The sequence below is a fragment of the Ceratotherium simum genome, chromosome 6 (genome assembly GCF_057802395.1).
Source record: "Ceratotherium simum simum isolate JZ-2026a chromosome 6, ASM5780239v1, whole genome shotgun sequence".
Taxonomy (NCBI): Eukaryota; Metazoa; Chordata; class Mammalia; order Perissodactyla; family Rhinocerotidae; genus Ceratotherium; species Ceratotherium simum.
In genome coordinates this window covers 25,986,626-26,001,016 of record NC_141905.1, presented here as the reverse complement: position 1 = coordinate 26,001,016, position 14,391 = coordinate 25,986,626, and the positions used below count along the sequence as shown (strand labels likewise).

At 42.2% G+C, this 14,391-nt stretch overlaps 1 protein-coding gene across 1 annotated transcript in view; it reads left to right on the top strand.

Annotated features, from left to right (window-relative positions):
* The window catches only part of LRMDA (leucine rich melanocyte differentiation associated), a 1,038,159-nt gene that overhangs the window by 578,344 nt on the left and 445,424 nt on the right, over positions 1-14,391 (top strand). The window contains exon 4 of the mRNA XM_087431992.1: positions 7,431-7,570. Within this exon, the coding sequence (XP_087288118.1) occupies positions 7,431-7,570 (140 nt within the window). The remainder of the gene's footprint in view (positions 1-7,430; positions 7,571-14,391) is intronic.

The following is a 14,391-nucleotide window of genomic DNA, read 5'->3' as shown; positions in this document are numbered from 1 at the left end:
AGTTGCTTTAGGTGCCTTGTTAGATTGTTTTTTGAGATTTTTCTTGTTTGTTGAGGTAGGCCTGTATTGCTATAAACTTCCCTCTTAGAACTGCTTTTGCTGTATCCCATAAATTCTGGCATGTCATATTTTCATTTGTCTCCAGGTATTTTTTTATTTCTCCTTTGATTTCTTCATTGAGCCAATCGTTGTTCAGTAGCATTTTGTTTAATCTCTACGTATTTGTGGCTTTTCTGATTTTCTTCCTATAGTTGATTTCCAGTTTCATACCATTGTGGTCAGAAAAGATGCTTGGTATTATTGCAATCTTCTTAAATTTATGTAGACTTGTTTTGTGGCCTAACATGTGATCAATCCGGAAAATGTTCCATGTGCATTTGAAAAGAACGTGTATTCTTCGGTTTTTGGATGGAATGCTCTGTAAATATCTACTAGGTCCATCTGTTGTAGTGTGTCGTTTAAGGCCAATGTTTCCTTATTGATCTTCTGTTTGGATGATCTATCCGTTGGTGTAAGTGGAGTGTTAAAGTCCCCTACTATTATTGTGTTACTGTCTATTTCTGTTTTTATGTCTGTTAATAATTGCTTTATATATTTAGGTGCTCCTATGTTGGGTGTGTAGATATTTACAAGTGTTATATCCTCTTGTTGAATTGTTCCCTTGATGATTATGTAATGCCCTTCTTTGTCTCTTGTTGCAGTTTTTGTTTTAAAGTCTATTTTGTCTGATATGAGTATTGCTACCCCAGCTTTCTTTTCATTGCCATTTGCGTGGAGTATCTTTTTCCATCCCTTCGCTTTCAGTTTGTGAGTGTCTTTAGGTCTGAAGTGTGTCTCTTGTAAGCAGCACATATATGGGTCTTGTTTTTTTATCCAATCAGCCACCCTATGCCATTTAATTGGAGCGTTTAGTCCATTGACATTTAAAGTAGCTATTGATAAGTATGTACTTACTGCCATTTTTTAACTTTTTTTTTTTCTCAGTGTTTTAGTAGTCCTCTATACAGAATTGATGGACTCTTTAGTTTGACCTCTGTCTGAAAGCTCTACTCTTTAACTCCCTTCCTCCTTCATTTTATATTTTTGATATCATATCTAACCTCTTTTTTGTGCATTTGTATCCATTACCCTCTTATCATGGAAATAGAGAATTTTTCCTAATTGTGGTCTTCTCTTTTCCCCTTAAATCGGTCCCTTTAACATTTCTTATAATAGTGGTTTCTTGGTGACAAACTCCTTTAATTTTTGCTTGTCTGGGAAATTTTTGATCTCTCCTTCCATTTTGAATGATAACCTTGCTGGCTAGAGTATTCTTGGCTGTAAGTTTTTCCTTTTCGCACTTTAAATATATCATGCCATTCTCTTCTAGCCTGTAAGGTTTCTGCTGAGAAATCAGCTGATACCCTTATGGGGTTTCCTTTGTATATAATTTGTCTTTCTCTTGCGGCTTTTAGGATTCTCTCTTTATCTTTAATTCTGGACATTTTGATTATGATGTGTCTTGTTGTGGGCCTCATTCCCTTTAACATTTCTTGTAGCACTGGTTTCTTGGTGATGAACTCCTTTAATTTTTGCTTGTCTGGGAAACTTTTTATCTCTCCTTCCATTTTGAATGATAACCTTGCCAGGTAGAGTATTCTTGTCTGTAAGTTTTTTCCTTTTTGCACTTTAAATATATGGTGCCACTCTCTTCTAGCCTTATGGGGTTCCCTTTGTATGTAACTTGTCTTTCTCTTGCGGCTTTTAGGATTCTCTCTTTATCTTTAATTCTGGACGTTTTGATTATGATGTGTCTTGTTCTGGGCCTCTTTGGGTTTATCTTGTTTGGTGCTCTCCATGCTTCCTGTACCTGGATGTCTGTTTCCTTCCTTAGGTTAGGGAAGTTTTCATCTATTATTTCATCAAATAGATTCTCTGCCCCTTTGTCTCGCTCTTCTCCTTCTGGGACACCTATAACATAGATGTTAGGGTGCTTGATGTTGTCCCAGAGGTCCCTTAGACTGTCCTCACTCTTTTTAATTCTTTTCTCTTTTACCTGTTCAGCTTGGGTAATTTCTTCTAGTTTTTCATCCAGCTCGCAGATCTGTTCTTCTGTATCCTCTACTCTGCTTTTGAGTCCCTCTAGTGAATTTTTCATTTCCAGTATTGTATTATTCATTTCTGATGGGTTCTTTTTTATATCTTCCATTTCTTTGTTGACATTCTCGCTGAGTTCATCTATTCTTCTCCCCAGATCAGTGAGCATCCTTAACACTCTTTGTGTGAACTCTCTGTCGGGTAGGTTGCTCATTTCTGTTTCACTTAGTTCCTTTTCTGGGGTTTTGTCCTGTTCCCTTACTTGGAATGTATTCCTTTGCCTTCTCATTTTGCCTCTTTCCCTGTGCTTGTGTCTGTGTAATAGGTAGGTCAGCTATGTCTCCTGCACTTGGATAGGTGATCTTATACAAGTGATGCCTTAGGAGGCCTGCAGTGTGCTTCCCTCAGTTCTGAATGTTCCAGGGGTGACCCGCATGTGGGCTACGTGTATCCTGCAGTTGTGGTGTGTTTGCTCTCCCTGTAGGTGCCTAGGGAGGCTGAGTTATGCTCCTGGCCGGCTGTTGTAATGCTCAGCTGCTTGTAGTTGTTGTGGGCCCTTCAATCTCTTTATCGGGTGTGGGAAGCCCCAGCACAGTTGGCTGCAAGTTCTAATAGCACATTTGTGTTGCAGTATTTCTTTTAAGTGTGTAGGCCCCCAGCGTGGTAGGTTGTTAAGGCTCAAGGGCTTACAATTGCTATAAGCCTCCAGCCTTTAGGTCTCTTGTCAGCTCTCTGAGGATTGCAGCTGGCTGGGGCTGGCCTCAGGCACAGGAGCACCCAATTTTTTCAGGCTTTGGAAGGTGGGGCAAACCCCCTATGTGGGTCTTTGAGAAGCACAAGTCTTCTGCAGCTGACAAGCCCTGCGTCCCACAGGTCCACATACACAGTCAACACAGTCATGCCCCGTGTGTGCGCCCCGACCTCCTGAAGTGGACACAGTCTCTCCACGGCAGGAGCCCCACACACTCCACCACTGCCCCACACTCTCCACCTGCTCCTTGTGCACGCCCTGCCCCACTGAAGTGGGCTCAGTCGCCAGGCTGCAGAGAATCCAGTCACCAATCTATGCAGGCCCACAAGTTTTCTGAGGGCTTGTTGTTGGGTGGGGCCAGTCCCTAGAGTGGGCTGCCCACCCTGGCTGAGCTGGATTAAATCGGTGCTCTAGTGGGTGGGGCACACCCTGGGCTAGCAGGCCTCAGGGAGAACTCCAATGGCGTCTGTGTCAGCATGCCCACATCAGACCACAACAATGGCCACCGCCAATGTCCCAGTCCCTGGAGAGGTCTCACCTCTCACTGCAATGCACTCAGAGCCTATCAGGTGAGTCTCTTTTCACCAAGGCACTGTGCACCTTTCTTTCTGGTGATTTTAGGTTGCTTTCTGAAACGAGTGAGTTTGCGCGTGGGCCCTTTATGAGCCGGTTTTAATTTCTTTGTCAACCAGCTTTTCTGGGGGTACTCCCCAATGTTTTAGTAGCAGGCAAAGTCAGCTATTATGCCACTCGTCTCAATTGTGCTGGGTCCACGAAGTGTCTACAGCGGGGGTGCTCCCCGGCTCAGGGCCCTGCTCCTCCAGGGAGAGCTGCGTACCTCTGGGCTGCTCCCGGTGGCTGTGAGGCACTGCAGCTTGTGAAGGCGGCGTTTTTTCTCTCCAGAAGGGAGTTTCTGCCTCTTCCACCTCAATTAGGATTGTCCCTTGTTGCAGGAGTTCCTCTTATCCAGTTTTCACTTCTGTCTCAGGGGTAATTTTTCCATGAGTAGTTGTAAATTGGCTGTGTCCGTGGGAGGAGGTGAGTTCAGAGTCTGTTTACGCCACCATCTTGACTTCAATCTTTGTAATATTTTATGTAGAGAGAATAGAAAGATAATTCCAACCAATTAAAAATTGATTTTTAATAGTTTTGGAATGCTTCTTTCAGTATCACTGCTCATCATTGGTAATTTCACCTGTAAATTATTCATAAAAATATTAGAATTCTTAAATTTTGGAAAAACTCCTACACATTTCTTTCACGTATGAGTTATAAGATTTTAGGACATTTGACGTTAGTTGTGTGTGTGTAGACACTCAACAACTTAATCTTAAATGTTCTTTGAATTGATAAACTCATTAACCATTTATCATCAGTTTTATGTTGGTCCCCACATGTTTGTGTCAGCCTGGCAGGTGGTCGGAGTATTACTGGAAACCATTCCTACTGGTACTGTTGTAATAACCAGACACAGAAATGACTGAAAACCACACAGATATAACCCACTGAATCCTAATTCAATGCCCCTCCTTCACAAGTTCCTCTTAGCCAAGTCACCAGAATTCCCACAGCCACTCCCAATGTCACCAAACTCCAGGGGACATGTGATGGAAGAAGTCCTAGTGGAGAAAGACAGTGATATTAACTGATTGCAGCTTAACCTACTTTTGCAAATTTTGCAAAAATACATGAGCATGTGACTCTTTTACTAGGGCCTTTCTCAGGGCCCTGGAATGGACTTGTGCAAGCAAGGAGCCCTCACATACAAGTGTTATTAGCTCTGTGGTAAATTTACATATGAAGATTTACTCAAATTAAGCTGGGCCTACTTCCATGGGCAGTGGCATGCTCGGCTTCCCATCAGTAGTTGCTAAAGGTTGAGAAATGACTGGGAGTTCAATCCACCTCGGTTGCCCAATGTTTCCTCAGCTTGAAAATCTTGCCAGTTTTGAGTTCTGTTGCTTCACATTCCCACCTTCATACAGTAGATGAAAATTAAGTGAAGGTTTAAGGAGTTTGTCCCTAAGAGGGAAAAGGTTTTGGTTGGGCTTTTTCATCCATAGTAGAAAGGGCTTCCCTTCGGTTCTCCAGAGCCGCTGTCTACATAAATAATTTGAATCACCCCGGATCAATACGTCAGCACCATTTCGACAGCCTGCTCTTTTGCAGTTCCACAAAAGAAATACTGTGCTGGCCAGCATGAGTGATTAGCTCATCTGGCTGCCCCTCTAGAACTAGAGCTTGGCCTTGAGGCTTCAGGACAACCTGATAGGCAGGAGTCCTAGTGCTCCTTGGAGCATCTGATGGGTCCCATGTGTGGAGTAGAGGATTGGAGGGAACCCTGAAAGGGAGAAACCGGGACTGGGACTGAGGTCCGTGCAGGTCAAAGTCCAGGCATGGAGAACCCCACCTGAATGACACTGTTGGCCCCTGGCCAGTGCTGGATACCAGAGAGAGACTTAAAAATTTTTGAGGAAGGCCTTCAAAGCATAGGGCCCCCTGAGGTGCCTCTGCTGGAGTCTAAAGGCGGCACTGATAGAGAACGTACTGTCAGGACTCTTTTTTTTTTTTGTTCTAATGTAGTAATGACTGTGAAGCATACAAAGACAGAACCTGCTGGAAAAGCAAAGTTTTCCCTAAAATTTTTCACTGTCATTTTAATTGGTCATTTTAAATGATTTCCTTAGAGAATGTGATGATTTAACGTTAATTTAAAAAGTAGTAAGCGTGTTTTGTCTTTGGTGATGAAATACGATAATATTTTGACTCCAGCCACTCACCCACTGTTCTTCCAACCTCATCTCCCTGGTGGGACCTTCTCTCTAGTCTTCTCTACGTGCTCCCATTCCTGTCATCCTCATTTCATTGGTCCTTTGTGGACATTCCTGGGTGTTATTTGTTAAAGATTTGTTAGGATTGATAACTTCAATGTCCACTGTCCCGTGCATGTTTAGGAAGTAGGGATGATGTTGGTAAATTGAAACCCACCGTGGGTAAGTGGATGCTCAGATCCTCTGACTAGTTTCTCCCTCTTTTGTTTGTGCTCTCCTTCTCATTGTGTCTGTCTTGCCCCCTCCCAGAGTAGAGCGTTTGTTCTTGCATATGATGATGTATGAAGAATGCTTGAAGGAAGTTAGTTTGGAGAATATAAGATTTAAGGAAGACATGTGAGCTTCAACTATCTGAAGGGTCATCGTGTGGAAGAGAAGAATCTCTTATTCTTTGTGACCCCAAGAAGTTAAATTGGGTCAGTGGGTGGGCATTTGAAGAAGATTCAATCCCAGAGGGAAAAAACCTCTCTCTTGTGGTTGTAGGAGATAGAATGAGGTACCTTTTGGTGACCCCGTGGTAGAGATGTTAGGGACTAGATTCAGACATTGGTTGGATTTGGAGTTCATTCTTCTATAAGTTGAAAAGAAGTACAAGAAAACTGGGTAACATCCCATGGTTAGATACCCTCACAGAGTAAGGGCAGCCCTCTTATTTGATTTTAACTTGCTCTCCTAGGTCCAAATGGACCTCCCTCCTGGAAACTGTACCCTGAGTCTTTGACTCTTGTGAGCTGTATTCACCCTTATATGTTTAGCCCTTGTATGCTCTGCTGTCATTCCCTGTCAAGGACCCCATTCTCTCTGCTGATGTTAACTAACTCCTTTCATCCATTGGCTCCTGGTAGTCATGGCCTATCTAATTATCACCTTGCCTAGGGCTCGCTCATCTGTATGTGGCTCAAAACAGGAGTTAATGTGTGCGCTAATCCTTCCTGATATCTGTGATTCCCTGAATCTATGACTCTTGCCTTATTTGGTTTGGGGATCTCAGTGTTTGCCTTGACTGGACGGTAGATCTCACTGAGGGGTTGGATCATGGAATAATCTCACCACCATGCCCTTCCTTGATCTTTTCTCTTTCATTCTTTCCTTCATAGAATATTAGATTTACAACAGATTCTTAGGAAATGCATTTTGACCTGCCTGGCTTGACTAAACCTGTCCTAATTTACACTGTCTTCTCCTAGCTTTGTTCTCCTTTTCCCCCAGTCCAATGCTTTATTGCTGCCAGCGAGGCCATTGAGCAACGCTTAGCTCTGCCATAGGCTCTCAGATCATAAGAGGATGCCAATCCCTGTTTGAATCCATGTCATTCCTGTATGTTTTAATGATAAATTATCCCCTAAAGGAGAAAGAATATATTTTTAATGAGGCCTTTGGAAATAATGTCTTGCTTTCATTACGAGAAAAAAATGAAGTTTTGTGGATTTGTATATTGTAAAATATTTTACTACATGGAATCTACCCTTCATTTTTTAAAAAACAGAACTATAGAGAAAAGTGTGATAAAACAATTAAGTTCATTCATTCTCTCTCAAGTGACCTGGACTTAGCCTTTCATGTCCAGAGAAAAGCTGGGCTGTGCCCCCAGCAGTAGGAGTGAAAAACTAACCATGCCAGTCACCCACAGCTAAGTTGATTTCAACCCTCACCCATGTCATCTCATGGGAGCAGCCTGGACTCCTCAGCTGCTAGTCTGTACCTATCAGTTATGGTCCATGCTCTTTGCTGAGCCTTTGTCTTCCTGGACCAAGATCCTTAACCTTTGTCACATCACGGACTTGGAGCATCTGCTCGATCACCTGGCAGAAGTGACACCAGCTCTGGAGTACCTCAGCCTGTTGGGTAATGTGGCATGTCCCAATGAGCTGGTCAGCTTGGAAAAGGATGAGGAAGACTACAAGAGGTACAGGTGAGTATCTACGGGTTTGAGCATGGTGGGAGAAGGAAAAAATAGCATCTTTGGGGGGGTTAGATACTATGGGGTGCATAGTAGATGTTTGTAAATTTCAGTGGACTCCCCATGATAATGTTACACTTTCACTGTTGCATAACCTATAGCCATTGTTTCCCTTCATTAAGGTGACAGGAGCCAAGAAACGTGAAAAGCTGTTGGGTGGTCTACATCAGGGGTTGACAAACTTTTTTTGTAAAGGACTGGATAATAAATATTTTTGGCTTTGAAGATCATGTGCTTTCTGTTGCAACTTATTCAACTCTTCTGTTATAGTGCAGAAGTAGCCATAAGCAATTTGTAAATGAATGAGTATGGCTGTGTCCCAATAAACTTTGTTTACAAAAACAGGCAGCAGGCCAGATTTGACCATGTGCTGTATTTTGCTGACCCCTGCTCTGTGTTGTAAGATCTTTCTGTGGTCTGCCTCATTGTTACCTTTTGGAGAGAGACCACTTCCCACCAAAGTTTAGGAAGCGTATATACAATCCCAAGAGGAGGTCCCACAAGGCCCATAACTTTGTTCCACAAAGGTATGTCTCAGTGTCCACCAACCATGTGCTTTGAGGGGCTCAAGTAGAAATGCTTTTCTTTCTTCTCTCTTCTTCTGAACCATCTGCTTTGAAATACCTGATCCAAGTTCACCTCTCTTAGGAAGTCTTCTTGATCTTAACTATTTTACTAAACTCATTTTATTTTTTTCTTCATTTTGAATTCTGTATGCTCTCATTTTTGATTGTTGTTTTGTAAATTTTTTAATGATCTTTTCATAAGTGTAGCCTCTCTGTCCATTTTGATGTAAGCTCTCATTAACATCCCACCTGAATCAGTGTAGAAGGAGGGAGGGAGGGAGGGAGGGAAGGAAGGAAGGAAGGAAGGAAGGAAGGAAGGAAGGAAGGAAGGAAGGAAGGAAGGAAGGAGGAAATATAAGGCAGGTAGGGCTACTGGAAAATAAATTTGGAAGGATTGGATAAAGAGGATAATGATTTGAGAGGAACTTGTTCTATTGGGACTCAGATTTTTAAATCTGTGGTGACCCATGAAGGAATGTAGTTGGGGGCATTCATTTTCTATAAAGGCAAAGCTGTAAGAAATACTGAAAGCTATTGAACCCTGTATATTTAAAAAATATACACACACGTATAAGTAAGGCTACAATAGAAATTCAGTTATATTTCTTTATTGAGAAGAATTTTGTATCTTTAAGCTTATTTTCTAGGTTTGTTGATTAATTTTGTAAGGATCTTAGACTTTTTAAACCATCTTATAATAAAGCTGTAACTCTGCTTTTAAAAAAGTGTGTTAAATTTTTCTCCATTTGGAGTGTGATAAAGTCTATTTGAATGTGAGTTCTATTAGGAGAAATATGGTTAATGTCCAGCAGGTGAATAGTTACAAATTTCTAAATCAACCCTTTGAGTTGCTTAATCACTTAGAACTCAATTTGCTTCTTTAACACTCTTATCAACTTTGAAGCATTTGACAGCCTGATACCGGGTATGAAAGGGTCACTTAAAACGTATTGTATCTGCTTGCAGCAACTTATTTATAAGACATGTCTTGGAAGGGTCAAGCAGGTCCAAGGAATTTCTCTCAATCAACATTTTTAGTAAACCAAGCATTGTTTGGGAAATTCTCATTTGTTTTCTGACTTCTTTCTTTAGATTTCTGAGTTTAATTCTTTAAAATAGTCTGATACGTTATATATATATGTATATGTGTGCATGTACATATATGTGTGTCTATTGTATATATGTGTATATATATGTGTGTGTGTGTATGTACACACATCCACACACGTGTTCATTTATTCCTGGAGCTTTATGTGAATCGAACTGTAGGCACATTTTTGCTGTTTTTTTCTAGAATGAGAGAAGTAGAGTGAGGAAAGCCTCCATTTCGACCTTATTCTATTCAGTCTCAAATAGAAGTCTTATAAGGTAGTAAAAGGAAAAGAAAAAGCTAGTACGATTTTGTTGTTATTGTTAACTGGTCACATTAGCAAAAATACTAAGACCCATAGAGTAGGCAGTCAGATCAGAAGATCTCATGTGGAGTCCAGCTTTGCCAGTGGGACCTTTAAAATGAGGAGGACAGTCTAGTTCAGTGGCCTTCAGCCAAGGCATTTTGATTCAGTTAGTGGCAAATGCAAAAAAAATAGTCGATAGGTGATTCTGCTGCTCAATTAAGAACTATTGGACTAAGTGGTATTTAAAATCCCTCTTGGCTCTAGCATTCTGAGATAGTCTTCTCCCAACCAGTTACAGTTCTTCCTTTACCATCTCACCCATTTTATATATTCCATCTTGTATATTTCTGTCACTACTTTGTATATGTCAACATCCAGAGAATGGCTTCCAGTACGTAAGGGCTGCATCTTCTTGCCCTTTGAAGCTTCATCAATACCTAAAGTAGCACGGCCCATGGAATAGGGGCTTGGTAACTGTTTGCTAGAGCCGGCTTGAAATTACCCTACCTTCTGGGGAACTGAGTACTTACAGAGTGATGCAGGGCCCTTTGGGAACCTCAGATGCCCACTGCCTATTTGGAATCAGATTCATTTGGACGTCAACAATGCAGTTAACAAGCAAGGGACTATCTTTCAGACTTACTCCAAGTGCTAGTGTTGGGTCATGGTTCTCTAGGGAGGACTTGATTCTAGAGGAGTGATCCATCTCATGGGCTGGCCTGGGTACCCTCCAAGCTTGTCCTCCCCACTCTAGGTCTGTTTTCCGGGAAGGTGTTGAGGAATGGGGCTGGGAAGGTTGTTTGTTAGTGCCCATGTGGTAAAGTTGCCATGAGGAACTGGATTCTAGAGGCCACACACGGCCAAAATCACACCTAATTAAAATTACCTTAGAAAATCCATAAGTTACCTACAATAATGGCAAGATGCTCATCCTCTGAGAGAAATAGGAACTAAGAACAGTGGAGGGAACATTAAATGTGTGCCCATCTACTTACACATTCACTGCACGGCATCTGATGGTTGAGTGGAATGGCAGGCCTCTTCTCTAGCAATTCTAAATTTTTTATTCGTTTTGTTTTTTTATTTTTTATTTCTGGTTTGACAAGCACTCTCACACTTGCGTTTGGATGAGATAAATGTGTGTATGATGCAGTTCTGTTCTGTGGTCTGTAAGCAGCTCTGCTTTGTTCATCCTGGAGTTTGTGCTTCATTTGCCACTGAGAAGTATTAAGAGTTTCACAATAAGACTTTTGAATCCAGGGTTCCTGTGGCGTTTGGCTTTCTACAAAGCAATGCAGCCACCTTTTTTTTTTCCCCCTCTGGTAAAATATTTTCTTGGCCCTTTATCCACAAAGCGTGGGGTCTGTCTTCCTTCTAGCTGCTACCCAGAGCCTAATAGTAGGGCCTCTATGTAAATTTATGTGACATTTTCACTAGAAAATTGCTTAAAAAATGAATGATATTTCTACAGTTTACTGTTTTTCACCTTAAGTACATTTTCTGACAATATGTCTTCTATTAATCATTTAAGCAATAGTAGGAGCCTTAAAGGAGTATATTCAGACGCAAGAACCCATGGTTCATTTAGTGCTGTCTAAAAAAATTTCTTATTGATTGGCATCCTCTGTGGTTATGTGATGTAATATTTATAATATGTCACCCAGCCATACATCAAAATGAGTATGTCTGTTGTTTCATTTCCATGGGCGATGTTGATTTCAGAGAGGTCAGCCCAGTTTTAGGTCACGTTGTGGCCAGCCACTGGACCAGAAATGGGAAGTGACTAGATTTATGGAGTTATTGGAAATGTCATCACAGATGCTTCGATTTCTGCTGATTATTTCCTCCCCTCCCCCCATGCTACTCCCTTTCCTTTCTCACTTACCCCCTGTGCACCCAGGTGGATTATCTTGGCACACATCCCCACAGTAAAATGGGCTCATTAAATCTGTATGTAAGCATAAACATACTACCAAGTTGTTGAGCAGTGCCCTGGTCCTGCTGGGGCAGGAGCAAGACCTTGCCTGGAGTTTCTCTTCACCATTCATCATAGTTCATGGCTGAGAAATGTCCATTGCCATGTTATTATAGGAGCTTAAACCTGCCCATGCTTTGCTGTGTGTACACACTGTGCAGCTATTTTCGGATGAATGTTGAATGGAGATGAATGTGATAACCGATAGCCTTTAGGATTTGAGCAGGAAGAGAGTGGAGGGGCAGAGCTTGGCCTGGGAGACCACCATCATACTAAGAAAACACTTGGGGCTTCCTGTGGACTTCAACACTGGCCAAAAAATGAATCAAGGATGGGAAACTTGGGTACCCAGTATGGTCTATTTCTGATCTTTCTTTTCTTTTTTTTCCAATTGTGGTAACATTGGTTTATAACATTGTATAAATTTCAGGTATACATCATTATACTTCTATTTCTGCATAGATTACATCATGTTCACCACCCAAAGACTAATTGCAATCTGTCACCACAGACCTGTCCTAATCATCCCTTTCACCCTCCTCCCTCCCTCCTTCCCCTCTGGTAACCACCAACCCAATCTCTGTCTCTATGTGTTTGTTTGTTGGTGTTTTTATCTTCTACTTATGAGTGAGAGCATATGGTATTTGACCTTCTCCCTCTGACTTATTTCACTTTGCATAATACCCTCAAGGTCCATCCATGTTGTCAGAAATGGCTGGATTTCATCGTTTCTTATGGCTGAGTAGTATTGCATTGTGTATATATACCACATCTTCTTTATCCATTCATCCCTTGATGGGCACTTAGGTTGCTCCCAAGTCTTGGCTAATGTGAATAATGTTGCAGTGAACACAGGGGTGTGTGTATCCTTACACATTCCTGTTTTCCTGTTCTTCGGATAAATACCCAGCAGTGGAATAGCTGGATCGTGTGGTAGTTCTATTGTTAATTTTTTGAGGAATCTCCATACAGTTTTCTTGTCTTTCTTTACCATTTTTTTTTTTCTTTTTCTTAGTGCAGGAAAGACAGTGGAGTGAAGGTCAACAGTACACAAGTGCTAGACATCAGTTGTCAAGAAAGGGAGTTGGTCTCATGGTCTCTTAACCCTACCTCTGTCACTAAACCCTTTGTCATTCATTCTTTCCTGCCACTCCAGTCTTTAGTTGGCCTCTCCTTCCTCCCTCCTCCCCAGTAAGTCCCTCTGTATTGCTTACAACTTTAAATTATTTAAAATGTGACACCCTTTCTTTGTTCCCTCAAGGGAGCAGCGCTGGGGCCTGCCCAGTGTCTGTATCACTCAGCCAAAGGGAAGGAGGGAGGGACCCTCCACCGTCTGTTGGCTGTCCTGGGCTGCCACCATTTCCCAGCTGAATAGGAGCTGTAAAACTTGTGGCTTACATAACCCAGCTAGCATTCTCCAGCTAATCTACAATCTGGGCTTTGAAGATCACAAGAAAGCAAAGGTCACGACCCAGAGATCAAAGTGACAGAAGCCCACAGAGCAATTGCTGGTTACCCTCTGTAGAGGGCCTTAGTCTATCCTGTGGGTGTATTGTTTGCACAGAGACTTCAAACATGCTGCCGGTGAACTGTGAGGAAAATCAGCTGGCCTTTGCCAGTCGTCAGGCCTTCATTAATGCTGTAGGTGAGCTCACCTCGGCTCATTAGAGTGAGATCATTGTCATTTCTCCAAGCATCTGGAGTTATTCCACTCACAGTGCTTGTTCGTTACTCTTTGGTCTTTATTGACTTTTTTTCACAGTCGTCCTTTACCTGGAGGCGTGAGCGGGTGGTTATATAAGGCAATACGTGGATGTGTATCAGAACGGAGGATATGGATGTATTTATTGTGTTAACTTTGAGGCACATCAAATTCAAGTGAGCTAAAGCTTACAGGAGGCTTAGGCACCATTTTGCCCATTCCGTTCATTGCACAGATGGAGAAACTGAGGCTCAGGAAGGTGACAGACTGAACCAAGATCACACAACAAGATAAGCCCCGAGTCTGGGCTCCTTCCTCTGCGCCGTTAGTCCCTAAGCTTTTCATTATGATCTCCTCTTTTTAATTTTTGCCTCCACTCTTTAAAGCTTTGGTCTCTTAAATAAGCTCATTTAAGCTGTTGCTAACTTTTTAAATTAGTCAGACACATTTAGCTGTTGATCAGTGCTTTTGATCAGCATGAGGTAAGCAGTGTTACCAAATGGGGTTGATGTAAGCCAGTCAAAAGCAAAGAAGTTTGATGTTTTATTGACATGTTCCCTCTGTTCTGTTAAGCTTTGTAAAAGATTGAGAACAGTTCATGGATTACCCATTGCTGCCTTCAGGCACCCCTGGTAGGGCCTCAGCATCTTGCCCCATGTCTCCCAATCCCCCAAGCATGGGAGCAAGAAGTAATGAGAAGAAGCGTAGAATGCCTTAAATGGAAGGAAGTAGGCAAAAACTCCAGTGACCCCGCATCCAATTCCCTCAGGATCTGGAAACAGTGTGTCGTGAGTAGTCCCCTCAGAAGGAAACATGGCAGCCAACCCCAGGAGAGGACGGTGAAGATCTGTCTTGGCGTTTCTGTGGTTGTGTGGTGTTACTGGGGAGCAGCCAGCTCCCCTGGGGTAGCAGGTGTAGGCAAGAGAAAAGACCATCCTCCTCTCCCTTTGAAGTCTAGATGAAAAGTGCCGGAGCTTCAGGATTTGGGCAGAGAAAATTGATTTTGGAGCAAAAAGCAAACAAACGAAAAAGTCTTTCTGCTGTTCCTTTTCCCTCTCTACCAGTTTTAGGTGTCTCTTTAAAGCTGTCTTTTAAGAAAATGGAGCCTTCTCTATGAAAAGAGAGAGAACCCG